We start from the raw sequence: 24174 nt of genomic DNA on the forward strand, positions 1-24174 counted from the left end.
CTCCCTCCCTCACCCCCGGTCTTTTCTTCTCTAGACTAAAAAAGCCCAGTTCCCTCAGCCTCTCCCCAGAAGTCATGTGCTCCAGCCCCCTAACCATTTTTGTTGCCCTCTGCTGGACTCTCTCCAATTTGTACACATCCTTTCTAAAGTGGAGACATAGTACTCCAAATGTGGCCTCACTAGTGCTGCATATAGGGGAAGAATCACTTTCCTTGATCTGCTGGCAACAGCCCTACCAGTGCAGCCCAGTATGCCATTAGCTGTCTTGGCAACAAGGGCACATGGTTGGCTCATATTCAGCTTACTGTCCAGTGTGACCCCCAGGTCCTTTTCTGCAGAGCTGCTGCCCAGCCAGTCAGTCTCCAGCCTAAAGCGATACACGGGATTGTTCCGTCCTAAGTGCAGGACTTTGCACTTGTCTTTATTGAACCTCATGAGATGTCTTTTGGTCCAATCCTACAATTTGTCTCGGTCTCTCTGAATCCTAACCCTAGGATTGGTAGCTTGGTGTTATCTGCAGACTTGCTGAGGGTGCCCTCTGTGCCATCTTCCAGGTCATTGATAAAGATATTGAACAAAACTGGCTCCAGGACTGGGTGCCAACTAGACCTTGAGGCAATGATCACTACCTGTTGAGCCTGATGATCCAGCCAGCTTTCTGTCCACCTTACAGTCCATTCATCTAATCTGTACTTCTTCAGCTTGCTTGCAAGAACGTTGTGGGAGATCTAAGTAAAAGCCTTGCTAAAAATCGAGCCTTGCTAAAACCACATCCACTGGTCTGTCTTCATTCACAGAGCCAGTCATCTTATCGTAGAAGGAATCAAGTTGGTCAGGCATGACTTGTCCTTGGTGAATCCATGCTGATTGTTTCTGATCACTTCCAAGGGCCTAGAAATGGACTTCTTGAGGATCTGCTCCATGATTTTTCCAGGGACTGAGGTGAGGCTGACTGGTTGGTAGTTCCCTGGATCTTCCTTTTTCCCTTTCTTAAATGTGGGCACTATATTTGCCCTTTTTCAATCATCTGGGACCCCTCTCAATCTCCATGAGTTTTCAAAGACGCTGGCCAGTGGCTCTGCAGTCATATTGGCCAACTCCCTCAGTACCTTTGGGTGCATTCAGTCTGGCCCCATGGACTTGTATATGTTCAGCTTTTCTAAATAGTACCTAACTTGCCCTTCTGTCACTGAAGGCTGCTCGCCTCCTCCCCAAACTGGGAGCTGACCTTGCCTGTGAAGAGTGAGCTGAAAAAGGCTTTGAATACTTCAGTCTTTTCTGCATCCTCTGTCACTAAAGATCCATCCTCTGTCACTAATGAACCATGATCCATAGGATCGACAGTTGCCTACTACTTTCTTCTGGAAACACATTTAATATGCTTGGGAGCCGCATGCAGCTTTCAAGCCATCATTTGGCCATTCCCATTACAGATGAATATCACTGTGATAGGGTAGCTGGCACCTTTTAGGACAGTTGAATCCAGCCCCAGCTGTGACTAGTCTAGCAGCTTCCTGATGATGCCTTGAAGTTAGAAATTGGGTGATACCTTGGAGATCACTTTTATCATTATGGAAACCAGCAAGTGGTTCAGTTGAGAGAGTTGCACCTATTTATATGTGGGAACATGGTATTAGAAAGGGCTTCCTGCGTACTAAGCCCCTTGCTGTCACAAGTGACCGCATATATAATCTTCCTAAATTTTTATCAAGCCCCACCTTAGAAAAAGGCTGTGTTTCTTGCCGCCTTTGTTCTGTTCCTATTTTAGAACCTTTTTGACTTGCACCTTCTCATTTGTTGTCTAAATTTTATCATGTCTGCTTTAAATGTATATCCTATTTATTCTTGTGCCAGCGTTAACCTTTAGTTTAAATAGCTCTCTCCCCTCCTCCTGCCTCTCCTTCTTGGTATTTACTTCCCAGTCTGCTTACAGAAAGCTGTCGCATTCTACCTTGGCCAATATTGTGCTAAACCAGTGGCTTTCAACCTTTTTTGATTTGTAGACCCCTGAAAACGTCAAATGGAGGTGCAGGACCTCTTTGGAAATTTTGAATGGCGGTGCAGACTCCTTTGAATTGTTAAGTGTGGGTAGTCACATACTTTTGATTGATCATAGTCATTTTTCATGGACTCCTTAGACAGTCTGTGGACCCCCGAAGGGTCCACGGACCACAGGTTGAAAACCACTGTGCTAGACCAAGCAATCCAAGCTCTCTTAGTCTCATGTCAAATTGGCTCTCCATTCTCCTGATCATGCTACTAGCCCTATTCCAGTTTCAAAGGTATTTTTTAGAAGGTGTGTGACGAGAATTATACACAGTACTCCAGAGTAGCTCTTACCAGTGTTGTGTTTAATCATTTTAATATCTTCCTATCTCTAAATAGGAAATACCTGATGAGTTCTAGTATTGCATTTGCCTTTTTAATGACCGTGTTACATTTATAGCTTATAGTTTGTCACAGGATGATTAATACACCAAGGTCTTTCTCTGTTAATGTCCTTTTCAGCTGTTGAGCCACCATTTTATACCAGAAACTCTTATTAAATGTGGGACCTCACACTTTGTACAGTTAAATTTCAGCTCTAGCTCAGGCGTCGAGGTTATATATCATTCTTTTTTATTCTGTGATCCTTTTCCGTATTGACAGCGGATTCCAACTTCAGGCTACTATTTTTGCCAAGTTTCTAAACGAAAATAAATTTAGTTCCAAAACCAGTCCTTAAGGAACTCCAGTAGTAACTGCCCTCTAATCTAATTTCATTTTCAACACAATCAATTGTAATCTCCCTTTTATACTGTTCCTTACCCACCTCATGGTTTTGGACTAATTCCTATCTTCTCCAGATTAATAACTTTCCCCAGAGCATCATATCAAATGCTTTATTGAAGTCGTGGTAGGTTTGATATATGGCAGTCCTCTTGTCTAGAATATCAGTTATCAGCTGCTTCTTTGGTACAATCTACCTTTGGTAAGCCCATCTTGCATTTAATTTATTTTTTCTCACTTGCCTCCATGCAGTAATGACAAGAGAAAATATTATTTGGAGGGCCTGGGGGTGCAGTGCAGGGTAGTGTGGGGCTGTCCCTCCCTCCCACAGCGCTGTGACAGGGACACGGTGCAGTGAGACAGTGGTGGGGCGTGGTGGTGGGACTGGAGCAGTGGAGCAGCATTTGGTGGGGGCTAAGCCCTGTTAGCCCCGACCTTCTGCCTGTGTCTCCATGTTAAAGTTCTTTTCTTCAAATATATTCTAAAGCCTTGCATACCATTTAGGTCCAGATTTAACAGGCCTGTGATTTTTCCAGGTCACTTTTTCTTTTCCTTTATTAAACATGAGTACTATATTTTTTTTTCTGTTCACTTACCTGGTACCATCCTACCATCCTTGACTTTACAGATTTATTAAAATATCCTTCTTACTAGGCTTTCAAATCCATATGCTAGTTATGTAGGTATTCTGGGGAGGAGATTGTCTGATTCCCCTTGCTGCAATATGTTTAAAATATGAATTTTGCTTCAACCTTGGATGTGGTAACTTCATTTCTTTGGATTCTCATTCACTGTTCTGCTTAAACTTTGACAATTTTTTTACAGTACTTCCTAAAATATATATAAACTGTACATGGTTGAGAACATTGTATATATGCACAACTACCAAATATACAACCTTTAGTACATCAGTTTCTGACAGTGAAATGAATGATTTGGAGTTACAACAGGCAAATAGGAATTTATGGAGGGATGTGGAAAGTGCTGTGAAGCCTGTGTTTCAGTACGTCAGGAGAATGTTTTATAGCACAACGGTAATGTTATTTTGCTTCCCAAAAGGAATTTTATTTTGGTCACTACATAACGTATTCCATAAGCAGAAGTACCTGCAGTCCCAATTAATTTTTTTCTTAGCATAGAAATGCTGGTGCAACCAGGGATGTAAATATACTTTAAATAATTACTCATTTCAACTCTTCTAATTATCAGTTCATCTTTTAACTGATAACACTAGCACCCATGTGTCCCTTCCTCCCTCTCTTCCCCTTCTTCTCCGTCCTAAGTCAGCAGTTCACAGCAGGGAGAGGGCAGCAGAGCCACATGTTGCGACTTGGTGCTTTCCTGGGGCACTGTGCCACTTGCCTTCTCCGCCAGACTGCATCTGGCACTAAACGTTAACTAATGCATTAATAGTATAAGTCTATTTACCATTTAATCTTTCACATCCCTAGGTGCAACATATTCATGCAAATAAACTCTTTAGGGTCCTGTCACCTGCATTGTCTCTTCTCTTCTTTGCCCTGCCCTGCCAATGTGTAATCTGAGTGTCTGTTTTCTACTTTGATTTAGTTTGCTAATCCAGATTTTATGGAATCCATTTCGGATGTAGTTGATGAAGTTATACAGAACTGTCCCATTGATGTTCGTCGTCCATTATATAAGGTATGGTCCTTTTAGGTTAAGACTTAAGTAACTTGGCCTGAAAATTAGAAGTCCAGGGTCACCTCACGAACTATTTAAATATGCAGATATCATTGCTCTCTGGCATGAGATGTGTAAGCTCTGTATCAAAGTGTGACTAGAAATAAACTCCTTGTGGAAGTCAAATAAATCATATTTCACAGTGAAATGCAGCTTATTACCTACTGCTTTGATTTTTAAAGCAGTTGAATCTGCCCAACAGTCATATGAATTAAGTAAGTGTTGTCTCTTAGGAACTAATGGAGTGAGGTTAAGTAACTTGCCCAAGCAACCGGTGGAATCTGTATCAGAGCTGGGATTATAATTTAAATTCTTATTTTGTTTTCGTCCAGGCTTCCAGACTGTTCCCATATCTGAGGGTACTCCTATAGTAACTTCCACTAGTAACTTCCCCTTGTACTTTGGTTTTAAGGTCTGTATTGTGTGGTAATCTTGCCTCTTGTTACTCCCTGCCCCCTCTTCCCCCTTGCTCCCACTCTTAAAGCCCCCACAGCGACATCCTGAAACAGGGGTTAAAATACATAAATAATAAAAAATATTGATCTGACTAGCATTTAATATTTCATGTTATTCTTCCATTATGGATTTAATGTACGAACAAAAAGATTTCTAAGCTAGCTAAGAATAGCTTCCGAGCTGATTAACCCTGTGCATGCAGATCAGGCCTCAGCCAAAGAAGTCACATCAGTCACCAATTTACTAGCATATGAAAGTGGAGGTGCGGATCAGCACACCCGTAGCTACAGTACTGTGGATACTTTTTCTGGATTTAAGGTGTGTGCTTGCAGTGAACTTTTTCTTAAGATTGGAAGGGCATCTTTTACTGTTCTGTTTTATGCCTCTTCAGTAGTGTAAATAATGATAAAAGGCTACATCACTGGTTTGTTTTACTCATGTAAAAGATGATGAGTTTTCTTTTGTGAGTTTTGTAAAAAGGAGGTTTGACTTTTCATTGTTGATCTTGAATGTATTTCTTGTAGGTGCCAAATGAGAGGTGGTATTCAGGGTTTCAGTTGCACTGAAATGTTGAATTTTTCAGTGGTTGTATGTATGACATGGTGCTAGAGACAGTTGGTAGAGTAGGGTTGGTACTTAGCAGACCTTTGAACTCAGTTAGATCTTAAGGCTGCTGATGGCTTTGATTGTTGTACAGATGTTAAATGCAGTAGTTCAGATTCACATAGGATGTCCCCTATGGACTCTGTGTGCAATTCCTTATATTTGTTGTTTCTCTTTGCTCCAATTCACCATTATACACAAGTATTTCCATTTTGGTTGAGATGATTTGCACTTGCTGTTCTGCTCTTTGAATCCCTTTCAAAAGGCAGTAGTCTTAGGGATGATTGATAAAAAGATGCTTCTTCCACATTAGTCTTGAGGCACAATGCTTGCATACATTGTGCCTTCAGACCAATGTGGAAGAAGCATCTTTTTATCAGCACCATGTGGAGGCTACTATAATCAGTGCTTGTGAAGAGATGCTTGGATTCTCTGCCAGGAAAAATCAAGACTGGTTTGATGAGAACAACCAGGAGATCCAAGGCAAGCAGAAGGCCTTTTGTGCTTGGCAAAATGATACCAACTCCAAGCAAAAGAAATTGAATCTCCAACAAACCAAGGCAGAGGTCCAAAGGAGGACTTGCGATATGAAGATCAAATGGTGGGAAGATAAGGCGAAGGAGACTCAACATCTTGCTGACATCCATGATATGTGCGGTTTCTTCAGTGCCACCAAAGCCGTCTATGTTCTGAGCACTTAAGGACTAACCCTCTTGAGACATAAGGGAGGAGGAGACCTGATCATGGCAAGGGGAGCTATCAATGCCTTGGAAGGAGCATTTTGAAGACCTCAGAAGAGATTTTGCTGTTGACGAGTGTTCTCAACTCCATCCTGCAACATGCAGTCAGAGATGATATTGGAATCCCTCCAACCCTTGTTGACATGGGGTAAGCCATTAAGCAGATGAAGAACAAGACATCTGGAGCTGATGGAATCCCCGTTGAAATCCTCAAACAGGTAGGAGAGGAGCTTGCATTAAGGATCTGGAATGATGTGGAAATCCCAGATGCTATGATTGTGACAGTCTTCAAGAAAAGAGACAAGTCTGGCTGTGGAAACTGCAGAGGAGGAATCACCTGGGTGACCACCCCAGAAAAGATATTTGCGAGAACCCTCTTCCACCATCTCCTTCCACTTGCTGAAGAGCTCCTTCCAGAATCGCAGTTTGGGTTTAGGGCATCAAGAGGCACAAATGACATGATGATCAGAGCTTGCCAGCTGCAGGAGGAATGCCAGGAACCACATAAGCCTCTCTACATGGCCTTCTTTGGCCTCACAAAAGCTTTTGACTCTGTCAGCCAAGAAGCTTGCGGAGGATCTGAAGTATGGAGGCCTGCTGAAATTTGTCACCATTCTCTGCCTGCTCCATGATGGTATGTGAGCGGTGGTTCTCACTAATGGATCTATCACAGATCTCTTTGAGGTTAAAATGGGAGTTATGCAAGGCTGCATCATTGCTTCAACACTCTCCTTAATATTTTTTACCATGATGCTACATCTGACCGCTAACAAGCTTCTAGTCAGAGCAAAGCTAAACTACCGAGTGGATGGTAAGCTGTTTAACCTCAGGCAACTCTGAGTCAAAACCAAGAACACTCAGACCTCAATCATTGAGCTCCAATATGCTGATGATTTTGTAGTGTGTTCTTACTCAGAAGCAGACCTTCAACCACCCATTGACGTTTTTACCGAGGCATACAAGAAAACGGGACTGGCACTTAACATTCAGAAGATGAAGGTCCTCCATCAACAAGTTCCTAATGAACAGTTCTCAGTTCCAGTAATTCAGATCCACAGTGAAATGAAAAAGTTGAGTAATTCCTGTACCTTGGAAGCCATCTCTCACAGAAGGTTGATATGGATGAAGAAATCCAACTTCGCCTCAAATGTGCAAGTGTAGCCTTTGGACATCTGAAGAAGTGGTGCTTGAAAATCATTACATTAGATCTGAAACCAAGCTGGTTTATCAAGCAGTTGTGATCTCCACGTTGCTGTATGGAGCCAAGACATGGAGAGTATATAGGAGAAATCTAAAGTTGTTCAAGAAGTACCATCAACACTGTCTGCGGAAGATTCTCTGAATCCAGTGGGAAGACAGGTGCACCACCGTTAGCATCCTACTGTAAGCAAACACCATGAGTATTGAGGCGATGATCATCCAACATCAACTTTGTTGGATTGGCCATGTCATCTGGATGTCTTATTTCAGACTCCCAAAGCAAGTTTTATATTCTTCTAGCTCAGCCAATGCATGCAATCAAGAGGAAGGCAGAGAAGGCGTTTCAGGGGTATCCTCAACACCAACTTAAGAAAACGCACATCAATGTCCACTTATAGAAGACTATTGCCCAGGGCTGCCCCAAATGGAGGAAGAGTCTGCTGCAGGGATCTCTGTACTTTGAAACCTCACGACAACAGCAGGAGATGGAAAAGTGGGAGAAGCAGAAACAATGCATTGTGGACTAAATCAAGAATCCAGTGCCACCCACCCCACATGGAAACGCACCTCCAAGCTGCAGTAGTCTCTTGATCCCAGATAGGCCTCATCAGCCATCTTCGGACATACAGATAAGACAATCATCCTCGACAGTGAGGGATTGCCGAAGAAGGGCACAATGGGACAGCTCACCCAGGGATGGAAGCCTGAGAGTGAAACTTGAGTTTGGATGCAACAGAATGGTCAGTCTTCCCAGGTCTACTTAAGGAGGGGTTCAAGATTGTTCCTGCCCTGCAACTGTTGTATAATTGATATTTTAGCTGACTTTCACTGTTTCCCTCCCCCCTCGTGTTTTTCCTGCTCTGTTTCCTTTACCTGTTCCTTACCAGGATTGACTTCAAAATCATAATAGCTTCTATTAAGGATGTTAGCCAGAGGGAAACAAGTGAAGTAGGGAGGAACTTGACTTAGGTTCTGCAGAGAGAATTCTTTCCCTGAGTTGCTAAGTTATTAAATCCTCTTACTTCCCTTAGTTTTATAAGACCTAATGGACATTCTGGCTACATCAGAGTTGAAAACCATCTCCACTTTTACAGGCTGACTTGCCTCTTGTGATCTTTGTTGGTAATAATGTGGCCTCTACAGAGATTAGTGCTAGACGACTGTTAGTCTCAGATGTTTCCAGAGATTACCTTTATTTAGCTGAAAATGCTTTATGAGGACTTAAAACTGGAGCTCACCTTATTTATTGCACACCAAGACTTTCTTAATATGCTGTCTGAGTGTTGTTAAGAGAGCAAAGGTCAAACATCCCAGGCAGGTGGTGCAATTATGGATAGAGTTATCGTAATTGCACAGATGGGCACCGTGGTCTTGTTTCATTCTTTTAGAACTTCTTTGCTTTAAATAATATTTCAGTTTATGTTGGCTGCAGAAATTCACTGTGCCATCATTCCGACTTGATTATTTGATCCCTTTCATCTCTTGTTCTGTTTTTTTTAATCTATTCTTCTTCAATCCTCCCCCAGTTTTCTTGATTGCCATAGTTTAATTTGAAGCAGTATAAGATGACCAAGGTTGTATTACCAACTCCGATATCTGCCCATCTTGGCCAATAGGAAGGGTTGCAAATGTAGTGTGGTTGCTATCCTTATCATTTACTACTTTTATCAGCCTCTCTTCATTCTCAACTAGTAATAGCAAGTGTGAGGAAGGAGGGGTTTGAAGAAAAATGCTCAGGATGCCTGAGGGGATTAATATTGCCAGCAACAACTCAAAGACTTTTTGAAAAAAGTGTTTAAATGTAAAGGTGTACCGATTATATATTGGTGCCATATCAGATTGGCACCGATAAAAGGAAAATTAACATTATTGACTATCAGCCTTTTTTTGGCTGGTGTGGCCAATAATGTTACCGATAAACATAATACACCTTCTGGCTGAGGGCCCCTGGACACCACATGGCATGTGCACATCTGCACGTGGCCAGGAATACAGCCAGGCATTGTGGAGAGCATGTCCCTGCAGTAAGTTTGTGGAGGAGAAGGGGCACAGGGATGTCAGTTGAGGTCCCCACGGTGAGGGAGGGAGTGGGGCTGGGACTCTGCCCAGCCAGGGCAATATATGGGACCTGGGGCCAGGGTGGAGAGCAGAACAGAGCCGTGGGAGGCTTGTCCGGGGAAGGTGGCTCTCTACTGCTGTGTGCATCACTAGGGGAGGCCTGAGTAGCATGTGGCCCACCAGATGGGTGCACGGGGCAAGGGTGGATGCAGGCTGCCTGCTGCGGGCTCGGGGATGTCCACCCTGCTGCCTTTGCCCTGGAAGCTGCATGCTGGCTGCGAGTCCCCTGTCTTCCTGGTAGGAGTAGCAGCGATGAGTTGTGGCTCCCACTGCTGGGCAGCAGGGGACATGGTATGGTCAGTATGGGGCTTCTGGGGCAAAGGCAGCAGGGCAGAGAACCCCAAGCTTGCAGCAAGCAGCTTGCATCTGCCCTCACCCTACTTAACTCTGCTCCTAAAAGCATCCCTGCGCTTAAAAAGGGTGACAGCTGCACTTGAACTAAAGCTCATTTGACAAGCTTTAGTTCAAGTGCCCCTGCTGCCATTTTTAAGCGCTGAGACACTGATCTCCTGGACGAGCCACCTGCGGCTCCATCCCACTCCCTGCCCTGGTCCCAGGGCCCCATTCACTGCCCCGGCTGTGCAGCGCCCTTAGTCCCTGCCTCTGCCCCATTCCCTCCCTCACCGTGAGGGCCTTTATTTGCACCCCACACCCTTTTTTTCCCTCAGCCTTACCTGCAGCGAACTGCTGTCCATGCTGCTTGGTTACATTCTTGTAAATTGGTTATCAGATCAGTATCAGCTGATATGCCTGGTGAATAAGCAGGTATCGGTATCGGCCAAGAAAATCTTTATTCGTGCACCTCTATTTAGATGTAGTGAATTAAATCTAGTTTTAAATAGTTTTAATAGTGAAAGTATCAAACCTTCTTAAATAACTCCTAAAAAATTGTCTGGACAGTGGCCAATATTTGTGAGTCCACCTGTAGCCATGGATGTTATCACAGGGCTTGTTATGGGAGGAATAACACAAATTCAGCCAGGATTCTGAGGTTACCAGCCATCTCCTTTAAAAAAATATTTTGTCTTAAATTTCTACTTGGGCCAGCAAATGAGATGGCAACAGTGAACTTAGTTTAATGTCTTAGTTTAAATTGGAAAATGGAGTTTCAGGATACAACTTTTCCCTGTTGCTGCTTTAGAGGATTTGGAGTATATGCGAGTCCAAGTTCTGTTGTCAGATTTCAGCTGTAGACCTCCCACCTCCTAAATGAATTATTATTCTAATACCTAACTGTGTGTCTAATAAGATATTTGCATCTGAATGTGAGTCATGTTCTCCTAAGCTGTAGATACCTTATCTATATCTATGGTACATGCCAAAGGAGAGTTTTGCTTGTATGGAATGGTATAAGGGTGTACAGGCTTAAATAAAGACTTTGGGTGGTGATTAATTTTTTTTTCCTGAAGTTTTATAAAAGTTCAAGCTATTTTCAAACACTTTATGAATGTGGCTTAAAAATGCATGGAATGAAAGGTAGGTGGCACTGTCTGACTATCATACCGTGGAAGTCTGGAATGTCCAGTAACCAAATATGAAAATCTGTGAGTTACAAATGAAGAGAATGTGTATCACAGTGGTTCCCAGTTTAATTGTTAGATTTGAAGTTATTTTCAATTTGCAGTTGTAACTGTTTGCAGTATTAATACTATTAATAATCATTAATGTTGCTTTTTTTTTAATTTTATTTTTTTTTATAGTAAATAGAGAGCTGGTGTCAGGCGGGGAGCGGGAGCTGCCCCAGGGCTCTGCTACTCAGGCCGCAGTCGGGGGCCCACTAGCACCAGAGGTGGGGCCCAGCCAGCCTGAGCAGCTCCGCGGGATGGGGCGCAGCCACCCTGCCCACAAAGGGACGCTGCCTGGCTGGGGCAGGACACCGGGCTCAGGGGGCTCCTGCTTGGTGTATGTGTGTGCTGGGTACAGTGGGAGTGGGAGCTGCAGCCACAGGCTGTTCCCCAGGCTTTGGGAACAGCTGCCACAGCTGGTGCTCAGGGCCGAGCCAGCCGGGAGCCTGCAGCACAGCGGCTCTGTGCAGTGCCTGCCCCAGCCCTGGCCCCTTGAGGGGAGCTGTGGGCAGGCAAGGCCAGGACCCAGGCGGGCTGAGGCAGCCACAGTGGCTGTTCCTAGGCTCCAGGGGGCTCCTGTGGCCAGGCCCCAGCACTGGGGATGGCTCTGCCCTGCCTACAGTGTGCCCAATGTGCAGGGAGGCTGATCCTGGAGAGGGAAGCCTCTCGAGCCTGGCGTCCTGCCCCAGCCAGGCAGCATCCCTACATGTGCAGGGCGGCTGCGGCCCATCCCTAAAGAGCTCTGTGGGCCGGGCCAGGCCCCACCACGGGTGCCGCTGGGCACCCCTGCCTGCCCACCTACCACAGCTCGAGCCTGCAGAGCCCCGGGGCCACCCCCACTTCCCGCCCAGCCCCACCCCCCTTCCTAAGGACCCGACTGCCCGCGGTGCCTCCCCTCACGCTGCCCAGACCCTGTCCAACCACCCGGCTCCAGCACTCGGCACCTCAGTGCTGCCCCGAATGGGACAGAGCATCTGCCTGCCTGGGCAGCTTCTACCAGGGGCCAGCCGGGCTGGAGGGTGCAGCCTGGGAGCGTGGGGCAGGGACAGTAGAGCACAGACAGCCTCCCTGCCTGCGTTCTTCTGGCTCTGCCCTGGTGCCTGCCGCGGCGCTGGGACTTGTGGCTGCACAGGAGAGCCCGGAGCAGCAACTTAAAAAAAAAAAAAAGAAAAAAGAAAAAATTTCTTTGTGTGCCTCCCTGTGTGCCAGGAAAATGTCTCTGCATGCCACTAATGGCATGTGTGCCAGGTGTTGCTGACCCCTGGTTTAGACAAAGGTTGGGAATAGGATGGAATAAGTGACCTCTTGAGGCACCTTTCAGCCCTCTTTTTCAAGGATTCTGACACAAACTCCCATATTGGTGTGTGAAATATGTGCTTACAACCAAACTGAATCTGCTTTTGACTGCTGAAGTTAATGATGATGGAGACCTGTTCCAGGCCAAATGTATGTAAAGTCTCTGTGGGTACATCTACATTTGCTGACTGAAGTACCCTCGTGCCTCAGTCAGCTGCATCAGTGTCTACACGTGTGGTGTTGCAGAGTAAAATAACTCCACAGCAGAGTAGTACTTATGAATACAATACAATCCTTAGTTTCTTGTGGTCTAATAGGGTCGCACGTGTAGACACAAGATGTTTTTCTGAGGAGCTAATTGGTCTACTCCTCACTGTCTTACATAGATGTGCCCTGTCTTGACTTCCCCATGCTTTCTTGGACTTTTGTGTGTGGCTGGTTATGCCAGATTCTTTGTCAGGCTAAGGGGTGATAGGATTAAGCAATACCCATTTTAGTTCATGATCCAGCTAGCATTTGACCACAGCTTTTATTTTAATGAAAAAAAAATACATCATCCTACTGCATTGTTTACACCCTTTCTATTAAAAATGTGTGAATGAATTGTATTGAGAGGCTATACCCCAAAACCCACGGATGGTAACTGGTATGGGATGTAATGTAAAATTCAGGCAATTCCATAGTGTGAACAGTGTAACCTATCAGTTAGACCTGAGCTAAATTGATATTGTATCATCTCAGAAGTTGCTGACACCTTAAATTGACTTTTTGATAATATCTTGAATGATCCTACCTGTTGATTAGAGTCTTTAATCAAACTGTACTATTAGTGATGACCAGGGGTCTTGATTTTCTCTGTTTAAAAATTGCAAATTTTCTGATAAAAATTGCAGTTTCTGTTATTTTAGACCCCCAAAATCCGTGTTTTTCTGCAGTTAAAATGAAATGCCTCTCTCTCTCTAAAATCAGCTGAACACGTTTTATTGATATATTTACAATTTTAAAACTGTTTGGAAGCCTACCAGTGCCTCAATCACTCTAAGTGCAAAATACCTATAAATGTTGGAATTTGATTTTGGATTTTTATCATGGAAAATCTGAGCCTCCCCTACCCCTTTCACTCACCCCGCTTCGTGGCGCTGAGCAGCCCCGATATGCTGGTACCCTGCTACTGTCCATGTGATTGCCCTTTATACCTGACCCACAGCTTCATGGCTCTGCCGGTGCCCTTCACTCCTGACCCACAGTCCTCCTTCCAGCTGTGCTGGTGCCCCTCACTCCTGGCCTGCTGCCCCCTGCCCCCAGCCCCTCTTTGTATGAGGTAGGGAGTGGGTGTGTAGGAAAGGTGTGGAGGACAGGCTGTGCGGTGGGGGGGAACATGACCACCGAGATTTCTGCACCCGCAGCGAGTGTAGGGTTGCATTCAGACTGGATCAGCTCCAAGCAAGAGCTGCTTCCACAGCCCAGAGGGTAGGACTCGGTGCTGGAGGTGAGGTGCATAAGTGGCAGCGATGGTTGTGCGAAATTGCCCCTCACTGCTGCCAAGTGGGCAAGCGGAGCCTTTCTTTGGCAGCCGTGGCCGTGGAGGCAGCTCCTGTCTAGAGCTGGTCCGGCCAGGCTGCAGCCTCACACCCCACTGTGGGTGCAGAAATCTTGTGGGGAGGGGGTGCCAGTGCCCATGCCCTTTCCTCTCCTCTCCTCTTCTTGTGTGGCCTGTGCCCCTTGCCCCCTCCCCACCCCCCCATAGACATAGCTCTCCACTGTTGCCTGGCTGCCACGTGGATGTGCACATGGTGCCCCCCTGCCTCTGATCGCTCTCCTCGAGCTCCCTGCAGCCCCTTGCAGGCTAGAACTTGGCCAGCCTGCAAAGGGAAACCTGTGGTTTCCTGCATTTTTCTCCTTTAAGGGAGAAATCCACAATTTTCTCCTTTAAAAGAGAAAATTCATATTTTTCTCCGTTGAAGGAGAAAATTCGTGTTTTTCCGTAGTGAACTAAAAATCCGGATCCCAGCTGATGACATGCTGTGGTTACATGCTGTGATGTATTGTGCCTCTCTTTATTATTATGAAGAACAGGTGAGATGGCGCTTGGGTTTTGTCTATTTTATTGCTGGTGTGGTGGTTGTAGAAACTAGTTTTAAATGAACTGGCTTAGTTCTTGGTAGCAGGCTAACGGTGGCAGCACAAAGCTCAGTATGGCCTGCAAAAGATGTTTTAGGAGCCTGGTAAATACTTGATCCATTAGCTTTCTCTGAACTCTGTGCTGCTACTGGTAGACTGCTACCGGTACCTGAGCTAGCAAGCTGAAATTACCTTGGGGATGTATACGTTACAGAAGGCATAACCTATAAAAAAGTCTGGAGTCATAAAAAATCATAGAGAAGTCTGCTTTGCCCTGCCTTAAGCATTAATTATGCAGTGGTTCAAGGACACGAAGTTAAGCTCCATTTGGTAAAATGTTCCAAACACTTTTTTCTGTTTGTATTTTTTTGTTTTGTTTTTATTTTTTCTGAACAGCTGACATTCGTTGCTTTTTGGATGAAAATGAATTTAGGGGCATGTAAAAAGAAAAAAAACCCCATGGTGCATTAAGAACGCTTTTGATTGTTGGTTTCTTTGAAGAAACTTGTATCTACTGGGTTTGCACAATTGGTTCTAAACGAGATGTGAACATACATAGGTGTCTCTGAGCAAGGACTGTTTCAAGTTTGGCCCAGCCTTGATAATAACCTGTGAGATTTACTGATTATATACAAGCAGGTGTGAACGAATGATGACTGCAATATATAGTGCAGAGCAAATTTAAACGTACCTTGGGTACGGCAGGAAATCTTGATTTGACTCCAGATATACTTTGACATGATCTTATCTCCCCAGCAGCTTATCAGTGGTCAGTCAATGCGAAGTATTTCTGAGATTTGTTAAACTATATCCAAGTTGGATGTATTTAAATTTAATGGTTACAGTAGGAAGATATTTAACTTTACATTTGCACATTTTAACTTTCATTCTAGGAAAAGTCTACATGAGACTTGGACATTTTTTAAGTGGTAGCAATATAACTTTAAATTGAATCCCATATACCTAAAGTTTAAGTTCATGAAGACTGGGATAGAATTAATGTTATCCCTCTCTATGCTGTGTTCATTATCTCCAGACAGTACATTTTGATGACATATTCTTAATTGTTTTTCATATGGCTCGTGGATTTTTTTTAATACACCTAACAATTTTTATTTACATATTAAGCATGCAGCATGTTCAAGCCATCTGAGGCACTGATGGATGGGTCTGGAAAGAGAGGACTTACTTTATTTATCCATATCTCAGCTTGGTGCCTCTAGATGTTTTTGTTTTAGTTGCAGATCAAGTTCTTTTCCCACCTATTTGGGAATTGCTTTATTTCTGCATTTTTGGTTTTTTTTGCAACTCCCTTTTTGCTGTCTTAGCATATTCTTGGCTACTTCATTTAAGATGAATATGAATGAACTCCAGTACATTCCTCTTTCTGTTATTACAGGGTTTTGTGAGAAATACACAGATGAACATAAATGGAGAAGCAAGCTATTCTTGTTTCATTTAACAAGTCAAATCACAATTTTTCTTGCTATTGATTATTCAACAGTCAAGCAGTTCAACACTTTGCAAGTGTGAATACTTGTTACAGATGTCATGGAGTTCATTGCTTTATAAAAAATTGTCTACGTGATGAGTAGATTACTCAAAGATTGGTATAGACCCAAGGGACATGCCACTTCTAGACTGGAACTGAAGTAGTAAGCTAGGTCTCTGATGTCAGAAAGCTGTTACTATCTGATTGTACTTTGATCACTGTGACCAGTGAGCTGCTGATCTTCGTTAAAGTTCATGTGGTCATGCATCCACAGCACAAAAACTTTTGCAATTAGCACTAATTGGCATCTTGGTTTGCAATTTGCAGCAGTCTGGACATGGAGACTGACTTTGTTTCTGTTCATTTTCAGGCTAGTGGTTACACAGGTTGTTAGGTACTTGCTGTGCCACTCTTCAGTGCTGCATTAGATTTGAAATGTTTTAAATTTTCAGCATTTTGGGCATCTATACACGTGCTCCGGAGTTGAGGGGGCGCTTTAATTAGAGTGGGTCTCAGAGCAGCTCTAATTATAGTGCCCACAGTGTCTCGTGTATTCAGCATCCCACGCTTCAGAATGGCCACAGGGATGCCCCGCCACCATTTTGAAATGCAGGGACGCTGAATACATATGACGTGAAGGCTGCCGGAGGGGCTAATTAGCACACTCCAGCAGACTTGCAGCAGACTCTATTAATTGAGTCTTCTGAAGCATGCTAATTAAAACATGTCAGAGCAGAGTTCTGTCGTGTGTATAGGTGCCCTTTATTTGGCACCTATACACCTACATTCTCAAGTACTGAAACCATGTAGTTAGTTTTGATGATGCAGGATGGTAGGTGAAAATGCATGCAAAATTAAAATTAAGAATTTAGAATTATTTGGAATTTTCTCAGTTGCGTTAAACCAGTGGGATTTTAGTAGGGTCCTGAACAGCCAGAACAGTATAATACAACCATGTAGTGGTTTAGGCATCCTTCAAATTTGAAAACTTTTAAGAAAACAAGAGCTTGGTATGTTGTAACATTTCCCCTCTCTTATATATTGTCTGTCCTCTCTTTGGCATGAGTGTCTTGAGACACAAAACTAACCAGTATCTGTATTTGGAGGTTTAGGTCCAAAATGTTGGTTGGTTAGTTAACTATGTAACTTGTTATCCTGACTCCTCAAAGCAGTCTTATTTGATGCCAAGAATAAAATTTCTTATGCTGTACCTCCTCTAGTAATTTTTGATGTAGAATTTCCTCTCCTTTGAGTGTGTCTACACATCACCATGTTTTAGTACTTCCTCTTGGAAGTACTAAAACACGGTGCAGTATGGACGATTACTGTGCAATGTGGGCAGCGCACACTTAGATTTCCCCACTACGTTGCTGTAGCTGGTGATCATGTGTAGACCCACATGATCGCTACGTTGCCATAGCATGCCATACAGTGACATAGCACATTGCTTGGGAAGAAAAACCAGCAGCATCCCTATAGGCTTGGCAGTGCTATGCTGGCTAGCACTACAGATGAAAGGGACTTGGGGGTCATCATCACAAGATGAATGCGAGCCTTCAGTGTGATGCTGTGACTAGTAAAGCAAGCAAAACGCTGGCTTGCATCCATTGATGCTTCTCAAGCAAATCCCGGGACGTCATTCTCCCCTTGTACTCGGCCTTGGTGAGGCCGCAGCTGGAGTACTGCGTCCAGTTTTGGGCTCCACAATTCAAAAAGGATGCGGAGAAACTTGAGAGAGTCCAGAGAAGAGCCACGTGCATGATTAAAGGTCAGGAAAACAGACCTTACGATGACAGGCTGAGAGCCATGGGACTCTTCAGCCTGGAAAAGTGCAGGCTCAGGGGCGATCTGATGGCCACCTATAAGTTTATAAAGGGTGTCCACCAGAATCCGGGGGAACGATTGTTCACCAGAGTGCCCCATGGGATGATGAGGTTGAACGGTTATAAACTACTGCAAGACCATTTCAAGCTGGACATGAGAGAGAATTTCTTTACTGTCCGAGGCTCCAAGGTCTGGAATAGCCTGCCATCGGAGGTGGTTCAAGCACCTACTTTGAATGCCTTCAAGAGAAATTTGGATGTTTATCTTGCTGGGATCCCTGCTGACTTCCTGCCCTTGGGTCAGGGGCCTGGACTCGATCTTCTGAGGTCCCTTCCAGCCCTAATGTCTATGAAATCTATGCTACTTCTCTGCAGGGCAATGCGTAGACATGCCCTTTGCACAGCTATTTCTGCCTTGTGTTAATAACCCTTTAAAAATGTGTTAAGTAGAAACTATGAAACTATATAGGTAGAGTACCAACTTGCCATTTAATGGCTATTTTTCTCTTTGAATGCATGTTCTACATAAACCCCTGAAAATGTAGATGAAAGTCGGCACTTTTAACATGTTTGACAATCAGAAGTCAGTTCAATAAAGTAACTTTTCTACAAGAAAGTACTAGTTGATGCTCTGTTATGTAAATGAAGTAATACTTAAGGGGTTTGGTATATTTTGAGAGCTTCAGAACAATTTTTGCTTCTTGGCAATTGACTTTGAACTCTTCTTTTAGATTCATGTTTCTTTTGTCTTTTTGTAGAATGTGGTTCTTTCAGGAGGATCTACAATGTTCAGGGACTTTGGACGTCGACTACAGAGGGACTTGAAAAGAGTAGTGGATGCAAGATTGAGACTTAGTGAAGAACTCAGTGGTGGTCGGATAAAGGTAGGCAAGAATCTGAAATGCTATCAGTTATGTAAACAACTGAAGTGAGTGCAAATACCCGAAAGCAACTACCAGACAAATTGGTGGGAGACTTAATTTCTGCATAACACTGGACAAGTAAGAGTAAGAAGTAGAGTTTAACATCTGCAGTAACGAAGGATGAGAGAAAGGTAGGTAGCCTTGTTAGTTTGAGGTCAGGCAGAAGGCAAGTGTAGAGATGCACCTTACGGAGTTAAAGAATTGGTGAATGATGTTCCTGTTTATACCAGTGGTACCAAACTTTGGATCCTGTGGGTCTGTGGGTCAGATCTGGCATGTGCAGGGCTGGGGCCTGATCTGGTGTGCGCTGGATTGGTTCCTGACCCTGCATATGCTGGATTGGGTCTGCTGCCCCAGTCCTGCACACACCAGTCAGATCCCTGCATGGGGCCATTTCATTTGGCTTGTGGGGCTTGGAAATGTGGGGAGCAGAGGCAGTGTTAACTACCACCACTTCTCTGCTGCCAAATTTCCAGACTCTTGGGGAGCCCCTGTGGGCTGGGTCACTTGGCTCCACAGGCCAGATATGGCCCAAGGACTGGGGTTTGAGCACTCAGTATGTGGGTAGCCTTATACTTCATTGTACAGCCCCAAAAGATCATATTGCATTATATGAGACCTGTGTTTGAAATGGAATCAAGGGCACTTTTCTCTTTGAAATTGAAATTCGATAGAGAGTGATGGTAAAGCTGCATTTACTGGTGGACAGAGATGCATCATCAGCTTTCCTGCAGCTTTCTTTAGTATATGGCATAAGTGGGCATACATTCCCCTCCTATTGCCACATTAGGGTTTTTTTCCCACCTCCTGCAGAATCATTGGGTTTTTTCTGGGATGTGCCAGTGCTCCACTTGGAACTAAAACCCAAAGGTTCCTAGCTAGAGGGTCTAAGCCTTCTGCACAGAGTAAGACCTATTTCTATATTTGGAGTCAGGAAGGTTATTTTATCTCATGGTCAGATTGGTATGGACTGTTGAGGGTTTTGCCTCCTGTAGAGGGAGGGCATGGCCTTCTTTTCTGGATCTTGAGCATATTTTAATGACCCTCACAGGAGCAGGACACTGGTTGCTATTGTCCCCATGCTTTACTCGTGTCATGTGTATGGTGTTATACCTTGTGGTCATGTAATGGTTGGCTGTAATTTTACCAAAAGGCTAGACACTAGATTTGTTTATGATAGTTTGAATGGAGATGATCCTGCCTCAGGCAAGGGTTTGGACTAGCCGACCTCCATAACTATACTAGGAGGAGCTCTGTTGGATTGACAAGCCCTTAGTGTAGGCAGAGGAATGCACAGGAGCATCCTGTCCTGACTAAAAACGTGTGCACTGCTGATCCTGGGTAGCCAAGTAATAAAATCATATGACTGACTGACTAAACTTGTTCTGTCTTTACTTTCTAGCCCAAACCAGTTGAAGTTCAAGTGATAACACACCATATGCAGCGTTATGCAGTTTGGTTTGGAGGTTCCATGCTTGCTTCAACAGTATGTCTTTATCAGCTTCTTTCTGAATTTCCTTCCCTATGTATTTTCTAGTGCTGGTCATCTTTGATCAGTGTTATTAGGTTTAAAATGCTTTTCACTTTAACATCCAAAATAATGTGTGTTGTACTAGAACATTATCGATTTAGCCAAATCCTGGAAACTTTTTTCAGTTTTTATTTGAGCAAAACTTCTATTGAATTTATGGGAGCTCTGCTTGAGTAAGGACTATAAGGCTTGATCTATTTGCATGTGGTTGTGTAGTTGACAACTTAAATATAGGATCTTCCACATTACTAAGGTCAGTGCTCTAAGAATAGTAAAGACTCTATGAACACAAAGCCTCATTTTTAGTTTCTTAATCCTGAGAGAGAAAATACAAGAAAATTGGGCATTTTTCATTGCTCCAAACTGTGGGCTTTTTTACTGCAGTGCCTGCAGATCAATTATTTGGAGAAGACTGCCATCCATTAACTCTTATTTTATGCTTTAAAAGGCATAAGGGCATATTGTAACGCTGTACTCCAGGAGAACAGTTTCACAGATGATTTCATTGGTTTATGTATGTGGTTTTTTGGGTACATTTTTATGCACTTGTATGTTCTTGATTTATTTTTATTTGTTCTTAGCCAGAGTTTTTTCAAGTATGTCACACCAAGAAAGACTATGAAGAATATGGCCCTAGTATTTGTCGTCATAATCCTGTTTTTGGAGTCATGTCATAATGCTTGTCTAATGGAAGTAGCGATTCATATATCTTGCTGGTGGAGAAACTCCTGAAATGGAAGAAGACGACAGTTATTGTAAATACTGAAGCAAGATGTGGATGTTCATCTCCTGGGAACATTTGGGTCACCATAGTGCACTACAACACTGCATACAGCCCAGATTCATTTCATTAAAAGCCATTTCTGTGCTGACTACTTCAAAGCCTATTCCTCTTTCTTCCTAAATGTGAGCTTCTAGGTAGTAGGCCAGTCTCTGTTTAGGAGACTGTGCAAACACGACTGAGGTCAAGTCTAGAAGATTATGGCGTTGTTTTACTGCCTTGGGAAAAGTAAAAAGCGTTTAAGCCTTTTCCACCTGGGCTTTGTTCCTGCAATTGAATCTTTATGGCCAGATCTTTGTGCCTGTGTGGAGCCCCATTGATTTTAGTGGGAGTCAGAATGGATTTAAGTGTCTGCTCACAGTTCACATTGCAGGATCAGAGCCTTACTTTATAAATGGATGGTTTTTCATATTATTTTATATTTTATGATATTGGTAAGTTTGACTGGTTCTAAGCATGAACAGCTATCAGTATCATGGAGTGATGTGACAAGTTTCCAGGTGTGAGGCATATATTGAAGTTGTACAGGTGTGTCTTGCTGACCAAAATAAAAAGCCATGTGTGCTAGAAAATGGTTTGTTTTTGTTTGAGTGACATGAACTTTAAGCAACTTACAGTGTTGTGTGAGGCTTATACAGCCTATTTTACTTTTTGTTATGTTTGAATTTTTTTGACGGTGTTTTATAGAAGATGACATTTTGTTTTGGTGTTGGTGAGTGGTGGATGAAACGCTGCCTTGCACCAGTGAAATAAACTGTTGACATCTTTACAAATGTTGTAGTCTTGGTTTACAAATTCCTTTCTCCATATTTTGTTTGCCAAGAAAATGCATGTATTTACATACATGATGAGCACAGAGTAAGCTTTAGATTCAGCGGTGTAATTTTAAATCACTTCCACTTTAAATGCATCTAGAAGGATGACGTGTTACCAATTTATGGTCTCAAGAATTTAGCAAAGAATCCCACTCCAGTCAATTGAGGTCACCTCTTTATCAAGTAAATGGATCATCTTGGGAATAATACTCAAACAACAATGTCAACAACTCTGAACTCTCAAAGAAAAATTGGAAGAAATAAAGGTTGGAGGTAAAAACCCTCTACTAAGGCAGCCTTACTTCCTTCTAGCTCCCACATGTGAGATGGAGAGCTTTTAGCAAAAGCTCTTCAACTGGACTCTTCTGTAATAGACTGTGAAGACAGAGGTGGATGCTTTGACCCAGATGCACAGGGCCACTGTGCTTAGCATTGCAATACTTAGTTTTTTAGAAGCTGAATCTAGAACTCTGCATTTCAGATCTTGGTTTCCCATACAATACATGAAGAGAATTAGGCACTTCACAGTGGGATGCACAGTGCCCAGCCTGCTGTGTTGAGTCATCCACAACTAGCCAATGAAGAAATGCTGAGGAGAGGGGGGTGTCTTTGGGGTGACCTAAACAGCACTAGTGAGGGGATGCCACTTCCTCCTTCAGATTTACAACCTCCAGTTCTCTCCTAAATGCACATAGGCCCTTTCTTTCAAAGATAGGGTGGGGGTCCTCCTTTCCTCTTGAACCAGAGAAACAGATAGTTTTGGAGCTGATCCCATACCACTGAGCTTTTGTGTATAGAGCATTCGCTTCTCATATGGGAGGTGTAGGGTCAGTGCCCTCTTTAACAAGAAGGGGTTCAGGCTATCTCCTAAGACATTGCCTTTACCATCAGGCTATTATAGGCTGGGCTGGGTTGTTGTGAGCACCCTCTGTCCCTTCTCTTGAAGCTGGGCTGCTATGCAGAATTAAAATCAAGTTTCACTGAGGTATAGAGGAAGGTGTTGCAGGAGTGAGCATGACAATAACCTATTGTCATGCTTAGTGCAGTCACCTGAGAATGGACAGCCCTGTATTTGAATCCCTCAGGCAGACGAGGCATTTGAACACAGTTCTCCCATACATGAGAGAGTGCTTTAACCACTGAGCAATTATATAAAGGGGGAGTCTCACAAGATGGCGTTGATCACTTCATGTAAAAGGAAGTTGCAGTTGCCTTATAGAACCTGATCTGTAAGGCATCATGAGAGCACCTTGCTCAGGAAAGCAATATGGAAGCATGATAGTTTCTGGCTGCTCGATAAGCCTGCATGCCAAGTAGCTCAGCCCTCTCGGGCAAGCCCAGAAATGGAAGTTTAAGTGCCTCAAACTGAGGCACCTGTGGAGTTGAGTAGCTTCAGTGGCAGCTGAGCAGGGATGTTGTACATTACAGTTTGGGTTTAGGAGCATAAATTCCACTTAAGTCCCTCTTTTGGATCTGGCCCTTAATCTTAGTTAAGTGCTCCAATTGGCCAGATTGGTGATCCTGAACATAGGAAGCATATAGAACTTTATGGAGTAGAGTCAGTGTTGGCAATTACTTAAAGTAGCTAGACCATTTAATTAACACTAGGCATTGGGTTTGTTATTTTACAAGTCATTTGATTCTTTTTAATTAACGTGCAGCTGCATCTGCAAGAGTTCAGCCTGCGTATTTTTCCTGTTTAGCAGGATGGAAAATTCCTTAAGGTACCAGTTATTTTGGAGCCTTGTAGTCAAGGTAATGACAAGTTCTAGCTGCTATTGAGACAAAGTTACATGGTATTGAATGGAAGGGGGAAAATAATTAGGAAAGGGTATCTGGCCAGTTGAGCAAGTTGTACATGTGTCTGTGTGAGAGAGAACTCGTAGTAAAAGGGGGAAAAATAGGTCATCAGTCCAGAGACTGAAGTTCGTTTACCACAGAAAGAAGATGAAAAATAACCACTTTGCAAACACTGTCCCTACCATGTCTCAGCTCTGAACTAGAGAGAAATCTCCTTAATAAATCATACCTGTTCCTTCCCTAACTTGCTGTATCAAAAATTAAAACTAATGCTGGTCTATCCAGAAGTTGCCATGTGGTCGAGCGTGCAGAGAACTGGGACTTCGGAGACCTGGGTTCTATTTTTGCCTTTGCCACTGGCCCAGTGGGTGATTGAAGGTAAGTCGCTTCACCTTTCTGTGCCTCAGTTTCCTCCCTCTAATATGGAGAGAACAACGCTT

At 43.6% G+C, this 24174-nt stretch overlaps 1 protein-coding gene across 5 annotated transcripts in view; it reads left to right on the forward strand.

The window, feature by feature from the left end:
- ACTR3B (ARP3 actin related protein 3 homolog B) overlaps window positions 1-21888 on the forward strand; it is a 49998-nt gene extending 28110 nt beyond the window's left edge. For 4 of the 5 annotated variants that reach the window (XM_019508139.1, XM_019508141.1, XM_019508142.1 and 1 more), the window contains 4 exons: window positions 4339-4431; window positions 18643-18768; window positions 20210-20293; window positions 20924-21888. In XM_019508139.1, the coding sequence (XP_019363684.1) occupies window positions 4339-4431; window positions 18643-18768; window positions 20210-20293; window positions 20924-21070 (450 nt within the window). In that variant the 3' untranslated portion in view covers window positions 21071-21888. Of the gene's footprint in view, window positions 1-4338; window positions 4432-18642; window positions 18769-20209; window positions 20294-20919 lie in introns of all 5 variants that reach the window. The other variant, XM_019508140.1, reaches the window with a different exon arrangement.
- Window positions 21889-24174: the final 2286 nt, after the last annotated feature.

The sequence above is a fragment of the Gavialis gangeticus genome, unplaced genomic scaffold, assembly GCF_001723915.1.
Source record: "Gavialis gangeticus isolate Ggan-Ray unplaced genomic scaffold, GavGan_comp1, whole genome shotgun sequence".
Classification (NCBI taxonomy): domain Eukaryota; kingdom Metazoa; phylum Chordata; order Crocodylia; family Gavialidae; genus Gavialis; species Gavialis gangeticus.